The 8,536-nt window shown below is 47.7% G+C and overlaps 1 protein-coding gene across 1 annotated transcript in view; it reads right to left on the reverse strand.

Annotated features, from left to right (window-relative positions):
* TFCP2L1 (transcription factor CP2 like 1) overlaps window positions 1-8,536 on the reverse strand; it is a 57,853-nt gene extending 49,317 nt beyond the window's left edge. Inside the window, exons 1-2 of the mRNA XM_003792643.2 lie at window positions 8,475-8,536; window positions 4,173-4,324 (exon numbers count right to left, since the gene is read on the reverse strand). Coding sequence (XP_003792691.1) covers window positions 4,173-4,324; window positions 8,475-8,536 — 214 coding nt within the window. The remainder of the gene's footprint in view (window positions 1-4,172; window positions 4,325-8,474) is intronic.

Genomic DNA, 8,536 nt, shown 5'->3' on the forward strand with positions numbered 1-8,536 from the left:
CCACAACGCCTGGCTATTTTTTGGTTGCAGCCATCATTGTTGTTTGGCGGGCTGGGCTGAATTCGAACCCGCCACCTTAGGTGTATGTGGCTCGTGCCTTAGCCACTTGAGCCACAGGCGCCAAGCCGACTACAGACATTTAAATAGATTTCTACAGAAAAAATAAAATCATGACATATATCCCACACTATAGATATCACACAATAAAATAGGTAAATGACCAGCAACCAAGAGAGAAAAATATTTGCAACGTATGGAAGCTAATAGGTTAGTATTCTTCATCAACAGTATACTCTTTAATCAATGAGAGATAAACAAGCCAACAGAAATATGTGTAGAGGACATAGACCTAATAAATAAAGACCAATAAATACATTTTAAAATATTCAACTGCATTAGCAATCATAGAAATGCTACTCGAATAAATTCCAGGTTTCACTATCATCAGATGACAATACTCAATACTGGGAAGGGGATAGTTGGCACATTCTCCTGAGAAGGCAATTTGGTACTATGTATCAAAAACCTTCATGTTTAAACCCTTTGATCTAGAAATTCTACTTTTTAGGTATTTATTTTAAAAGTTAGCAGGTGCAGCTATTCACACCGGTAATCTTAACACTTTGGAAGGCTGAGGCAGGAGGGTCACTTGAGGCCAAGAGCTCAAGACCAGCCCAAGGAACACAGCAAGGCAAGAGTCCATCTCTATGAAAAAAATTTTAAAATAAGCAGGGCATGGTGGCATGTGCCTGTAGTCCCATCTACTTGGGAGGCTGAGGCAGGAGGATCTCTCCCGCACAGGAGTTTGAAGTTATAATGAGCCATGATCACGCCACTGCTGAGTGACTGAGTCAGACTCTGTCTCTAAAAATATAATAATAATAAATAAACAATCAGCATTTCACAGAAGCTTTATGTATAAGGATGTTCATCCTACCAGCACTTAATTTTTTTGTTTTGAGACAGAATTTCACTTTGTCACCCTCAGTGGAGTGCTGTGGCATCACAGCTCACAGCAACCTCAAACTCTTGGGCTCAAGTGATTCTCTTGCCTCAGTCTCTTGAGTAGCTGGGACTACAGGAGCCCACCACAATGCCTGGCTATTTTTAGAGATGGGGGTCTCACTCTGGCTCAGGCTGGTCTCAAATGGCAATCCACCCACCTTGGCCTTCCAGAGTGCAAGGATTAGGTGTTAACCACTGCACCCAGCCAGCAGGATTTAATTTCTAACAACTGAAAACCAAGCATCCATAATATGAAACTGGTCAAAGAATGGAACTATACAAAATTTAAGTCCTCAAAGTATCTTTAATGACAAGAGAATAGTTGACAAATACAATGGATGGAATTTTATGTTTCTGTTTTTGTTTTTTTTGAAACAGAATCTCACTTTGTTGCCCTCGGTACAGTGCCGTGGCATCAAACTCTTGGGCTTGATCTTGGCATCAAACTCTTGCCTCAGCCTCCTGATTAGCTGGAACCACAGGCGTCTGCCACAACACTTGGCTATTTTTAGACATGGGGTCTCGCCCTTGATCAGGCTGGTCTCAAACTCCTGAGCTCAGGCAATCCACCCACCTTGGCCTCCTAAGTGCTGGAATTATGGGCATGAGCCACCTCGCCCAGCCACAGCGAATAGAATTTTAAAAGATACATATGTAGAAATAAGTTTAGCTGTGGTTTCTGGTGAACTTAGGATTTTAGTTTTATTTTTCTTCTAATGTTCTTTTAACTTTTCTAAACATACTTTAATAATCAGGAAAATATAATTTTAAAAATATCTAAAGAAAATACACCAAATACACCAAATGAACACAGGATGAGACAATGAAGGTAATTCTTTTCCCTTTTTTTATCTATATTGAACAAAAGGATAAACATTTTTAAAGTCTTTTAAAAAGATCTAGTGTACTGAATGCCAAACATTTTCCAAAGTAGTTGATTAAAAAGTGTGGAGGTGGGGTGGAGGAAACACACAATGTTCTGATCCAGTTACAAGACCTCGGACCTCGGACTCACTCCCGATGTGGCCCAGTGCTACAGGACGTGGCCAAGAACAAGAACTACCATCAGAGCTCAGGCTCTGTAAACATCTAATTTTTTCATGCTAAATTTAAGCAAGAAAGCAGAGATCCAGAGAGGAAAGAAAGGGCTCAAAGGTGCACAAGTTGGTAGCACTTGACCTTCCACAAAAAAGAAAAGAAAATGGCAGAGGCCTTCCACAAACACAGAGACACACACACTTGGCCATGTTGCTCACCATCAATGGCCACTGGCCCTGCAGATGGAACCCAGGTCTCAGGGTCTGAGCCAGACACTCCACAACTGACGGAGCTTGGCTCAGAAGGCCAACCACAGGGAAAAGCCATCACACTCCATGGAGCTATTTTCACAATGAGAGGGAGCTGTTTCTACCCAAAGGGAGATAAACACAGAGCCAGCTGCTAATTCTGAGCTTGTTTCTTGGCCCAGAAGCTGGCAAGTTCAGCAGTTAGAAAAGAGTCTGAGAATCACTTTGGACTTCCACCCCCGGCTGGTTCCCCAAATTGAGGAGTCAAAGTTCTACAGAAAAAAGACAAATTGCTAAGACACTACAGATCCCTGCACTTCAGTGCGGCCATATAGAAACCACTGTCCCCTGCCCCTCTGCTAGAGTAGTACATCAGTGACGGGCAGAGCAGACAGACAGTCTTTGCTCATCCCAGCTTGATGCCTGGGTTGGTGGCCAGAGCTATTTCACACCTAGGGTACTTTAAAAAAAAATTGTTAGGCCAGGCACAGTGGCTCACATCTGTAATCCTAGCACTCTGGGAGGCTCAGGTAGGTGGACAGCTTGAGCTCACAGGTTTGAGATGAGCCTGAGCAAAAAAAAAAAGCAAGAGCCCATCTGTACTAAAAATAGAAAAAAACTGAGGATTGCTTGAGTCCAAGAGTTGGAGGTTACTGTGAGCTATGCACACAGCACTCTACCCAGGGCGGCAGCTTAAGATTCTGTCTCAAAATGAATGAATGAATGAGTAAATAAACAAATAAAATTGTTTAAATAGAACCAGATCCAATGGCATGCACCTACAGTCCCAACTACTCAGGAGGGGGAGCCCAGGAGCCTGGGCAGCATAGCTAGATCTGTCTCAAAAAAGAAGTTCATTAAAAACTTTTTAAAATAGGCTCGGCGCCTGTGTCTCAAGTGGCTAAGGCACAAGCCATGTACACCCAAGGTGGCAGGTTCGAATCCAGCCCAGGCCCGCCAAACAACAATGACGGCTGCCAGGTGTTGTGGTGGGCGCCTGTGGTCCCAGCTACTCAGGACGCTGAGGCAGGAGACTTGCTTGAGCCTAGGAGTTGAAGGTTGCTGTGAGCTGTGATGCCTCGGCACTCTACCCAGGGTGACAGCTTGAGGCTCCTGTCTCCAAAAAAAATTTTTTAAATAGAGGGGATATAAATCTACTCGATGCCAGGGTGGTTACAATGTGGCCCAGGAAGAATGCTCAATAAACGCATACATATGATCATGATAGAGTATCTATCAGGACACTGCCCCACATGGTCTGACATTGAACAACTGCTGTCATACCAGGCACAAAATTAAACTTCTCCTTTTACACATGAAAACACTGACACTCAGAAGAAAAGGCAGCTCAAAGTCACAGAGCTAAAAGTGCTAGCATTGGCATTCCAACCACAAAGCCCACTTCTCTCAGAACATGTGAGCAGTCCGGTCTCCACAACCACAGAGGCTTCTGTCCAGCCTGACAACCCAGCTACAGTGCTGGGTCAGGACATGAGTCAACCTCCCCACACTGCAGGGGAAGCTCCAGAAAGAAGAGAGAATGTATTACACCAAAGGTGCTCAATCTGTGCCTTCCAAGGACATTAATTATAGTCACAATAAATAGTAATAACACTACCAGTCACTGGGCCTCTGCTCCACACAGGTGGTCTGTGAGGAATGTTACCCTGTTACCACTTTTAGCTGGCGTTTCCATTTTTCAGATAAAAACACTGAGGCTCTAGTATCTCTCAGCTACAAAATGGAATTGGAACCTAACCTTACTCCAAAGCCAGTAACTTTTCCAAGGGTCAGCCCCTCACCCACTGTGACATTGTAATGGGGCTCAAATGGGCCTTTCACATGAAGGGTTCTGCCCTGGCCAGGGCTCCAGCCACCTACCTTGGTTGAGGTAGGTCAGAGTCTCTTCGTGCAGCTTCACAGCTGGGGACGTGGCGGCACACAACACATACTGCAGGGGTGGCAGGCGGGCCTCGTTCTCAGGGGACAGCTGGGGTTCCTCCTGCTTGAAGATGGGCAGAGCGAGCACATCACTGCAACACACAGGAAGGACGGGGTGGTCAGAGCAGAGCCCTGGGAGCCCATTCCCCACTGCAGGGGGCAGGTGGAAAGATGGACCCAGACCCAGCACACTCCACATGCTTCACAGTAGAGTAAACCATCCCTTCACCCTTCTGGTTTCCCTCAACAGCCCGCAACAGGTTTATTCAAATTGGCTCACAGAGGATGTTAAAAAGGCAAAGTTACCTACTATCTCCAGAAATCCTCTCCATGACAGGCAGAGGAAGAAACTAGCAGCAATAAAATGGCCTTTAGGAGCCATTTATTTCGTTTTTATCCAGGAGAGACCAACTACTTGTAAAGCTTTGCTTTTAGAGTAAAAATCTAAATAAAAATTTTTAGTTTTTAAAAATCTATAATTCGGCAGTGCCTGCGGCTCAGTGAGTAAGGTGCCAGCCCATATACCAAGGGTGTTGGATTCAAACCCCGCCCTGGCTAAACTGCAACAAAAAAAAAATAGCCAGGCATTGTGGTGGGTGCCTGTAGTCCCAGCTACTCAGGAGGCTGAGGCAAGAGAATCACCTAAGCCTAAGAGCTAGAGGTTGCTGTGAACTGTGATACCACAGCACTCTACCGAGGGTGACAAAGTGAGATTCTATCTCTAAAAAAAACTCTATAATTCTCTTTATCAGCCACTTCTCAGACTATTACAACGCTTTCCTCCAGTCTCTGTAAACTGTGCAAATGAAGAAACTGTTTGCTTCAGTCACCCAGGTTGAGACATCCCTCCGTCCCTTCTTAAAAGGGGACAACTGGCCCATATCTGTTTTGAGAGTCATACTAATCCCTCCCAGAGGCAAAACAAGAGGAAAGGACCTTGGTTTCAAGTCTGTTTTTTAATTTAAATGGGAAATCTTGACATGCTTGCTCAATGATCTTTTCCTCCACCTCTAAACAAAATTCCCCATGGTAAAAAAAAAAAAAAAAAAAAAATCAAGGCTGGGTACCCTGTCTCACACCTGTAATCCTAGCACTCTGGGAGGCTGAGGCAGGAAAATCACTTGAGCTCAAGAGTTCAAGATCACATTGAGCAAGACCAAGACCCCATCTCTAGTAAAAATAGAAAAATTAGTCAGGCATTGTGGCTTCTCGGAAGGCTCAGGCAGGAGGACCACTTGAACCCAGGAGTTTGAGGTTCCAGTGAGCTATGATGCCACAGGACTCTAACCTGTGTGACAGAGTGAGACTCTGTCTCAAGAAAAAAATAAGCTCCCTTTCGACCTGTGACTGTTTGAGGAAGTTGTTTCTAAATGTATTTTTTAAATGCCCTCATAAGGGACAAAGAAATCATTGAAAATGTGAATAACCTGTAAGCAGGCAAGACGTGTTAAAGACCTCTAAATTAAGAGCAGCACAGAAACGGGTGCCAAAAAAGTGCCCATGCCCTTTATCTTGATAACCCTCCTCCCTTTGTGGGTCCTGGGTTAGGAATCCAATTAGCTGACCCCGCTTTACTATATAAACACAGTCACCAGTACAATCTGTTCCTCGTACCTCATAAACGAATGACTCTACAACACAAACCCAGCACACACCCCAACAATGTCTAACCAATTCTCACAAGGAAAAGCCTGGCTTTCAGCACATCTGGGACACCCACCCCAGGTAGGGCTCCCCTGCCACCATCCACCACCAAAAGACAGGGAGCAAGAGGACTGTCTTGGCTTCCCCACCCCCACCACCGCACCTTCCTTTTTCCAGAGCAGGGCACACTCCCAACCTGTGTGGTTCTCTAGGAACACAGGAGGAGCGAGCAGGCCTGCTCACCTGGGGATTGCATAATTTCATGTTTGCCCAGACCATGTTAAGTTAATAATCCATGGGCTGCTGCCTTTAAATTTTAAAAAAAGGTGGAGGGGGATGGTTAAGAACCATCACTCAACAGAAACTTGTTTGAAGCCTGGCATCCTTATTTGCCAAGGAATAAAAGTCACGAGAACATCAAACAGAAAAGGGGAAGGGAGTAAAGGCCACTACCCTGGTGAGGTCAGACAATTCGCAGGAGTTCTGCAGAGTGAGGAGATGACCAAAAATAAAATACGAAAAAAGCAAGGAAAAAGACAAGGCCCTCACTCTAGAGTCACGGGTCAGGCACATGCACTGACCACCAGTTTGGCCCTCAAAGAGGTGAACCTCTATGAGGGCAAAATCCCCAGCTTCCAAGAAGTGAAGTAAAGAATACGGACCTTCTTTATCCATGGTCCCAAAATGCCCCCCCAAACCGACATGGCTTTATAGCACCTTTCACCCCCAACTCCCACCCTCCTCTCTTCATGCAATACCAAATCCTAAAAGGATCCCAGGTATTCCACAAATTTCCATTGCAGTAACAAATGTCAAAACTGCACCTCTAATATGACAGGAGAATTGTTCCCTGATGGGATGTCATTGTAGGTACTGAGGAAATTTTAAATACTCTTACTCTCAACTCAGGGTCACCTTCAAACTCATTTTTAAGATAGGACAGGGAACTTAATAGTCACAAACTAAAATTTCAGCAAAACTACAACTAAAATAGCAATGGGCAGGACCGCAAAAATATATTCAGTGGTAGCATTTTTTGAAAGTGAATGGACACAATCTCCAGGGGAGAGGAGCTGATTTGGCCCCAGTGGGCTTCACACACATCCCCAGCAGCTTCCCGGCAGGGACACCACCGCCGCAGGAAGGCTGCCAGTCCTAGGCTACCGTCTCCTACTACTCAGGCCTGTGGATCAAAAACAGCAGATATGGGCTCGGCGCGTGTGGCTCAAGCGGCTAAGGCGCCAGCCACATACACCTAAGGTGGCGGGTTTGAATCCCCAGCCCGGGCCTGCCAAACAACAATGATGGCTGCAACCAAAAAATGGCCGGGAGTTGTGGCGGGCGCCTGTGGTCCCAGCTACTTGGGAGGCGGAGGCAGGAGACTCGCTTGAGCCCAGGAGTTGGAGGTTGCTGTGAGCTGTGATGCCATGGCACTCTACCCAGGGGGACAGCTTGAGGCTCCCTCTCAAAAAAAAAAAAAAAAACAAACAGCAGATATGTCAGTTAAAACCAGTGTCTCCTGCCTTCTGGAATGGGGGAATGTCTTCAGGGAAGACTACTGGACAAATACCTACCAGAAGCCGGGAATTACAACTAAGTCGTGTTAAAATCTGAGTGGGAACTTCGTAGAGCCAAAAACAAGCACTATGGTAGCTCTGGTTTGGGGGCTGTCAGTGCCCTGACTGCTTTGGCCTCATAATTCACTTTCCTTGAGCCCACATCAAATGCCCTTTGGGTTAAATTAGGCACATTTAATAAACTGTGACTAGGATGGAAATAAAGACAGGCTAAAGCTGGTTCAGGCGAGTTCAGAAAGTGAAATGACTGCCCATTAGTACCCGGCCAGCTGCAGAACAGGGAAAAACAATCCTCTGGGAACTAAAGCAAACGGGGGTCCTACTTCCTAAAAGGGGGTTGTGGAGAACTCTGTGACCAGGCAAACTTTTCCCTTTGAAGAGCGCTAGTCAAACCTCCGCAGATTTCCACCCAGGGCAATAACGCGCAGGCCTCCAGCAAACGTGCAGGACCACCGGAGCCCCTCCCGAGCCCGCCGCCCCTGCCTCCCGTCGTCGGCCCACGAGCCTACGGAGCGGGTCTGCGCTCGCCACCGTCCGCCCTGGGCCGGACGAAGGGCGCCGCTGAGGACGCGAGGCTCGGAGAGGGACCCCAGCGGAGACTGGCCAAGAGCAGGGACCGAGCTTCCCCGGGACAGGCACCGGGCTGAGGGCAGCAAGTTTCCTCTACTTCTCTCACACGTGCAGGAAGGAGAGACCCGGGAGGTGGGCCGACCTGAGGCTGCGGCCAGCAAGTGCGCGCCCGCACCGGCCCGCGGTCACTGGGGACGAACCCTCGCGGGCATCGGGTTCCGCGCGCCCACCTAACTCGGGCCCCTAACTCGGCGCGTCTGGTCCGGCCGGCGTCAGTCCGCCAGACCCTAGGTGGGACTCTGGGAGGGTTTCTCTCACAGGGCAGACAGCCAGGAGGCCGGGGCCCAGCAGGGGCGCTCCTCTCCCCGCCGCCCCCGGGCGTCCGACGGCGCCCCGCTCGCCGACCCCCGCCCAAGCCCCGGAGCTGCGCCCGTGCGCGCCCGGCCCTTACCGCAAGTAGCTGCCGGAGTTGTGCTGGTTGTAGTGCTCCGGCTGCGTGTGCCAGAACAGCAT

The sequence above is a fragment of the Otolemur garnettii genome, unplaced genomic scaffold (genome assembly GCF_000181295.1).
Source record: "Otolemur garnettii isolate 467f Iridium unplaced genomic scaffold, OtoGar3 scaffold00059, whole genome shotgun sequence".
NCBI lineage: Eukaryota > Metazoa > Chordata > Mammalia > Primates > Galagidae > Otolemur > Otolemur garnettii.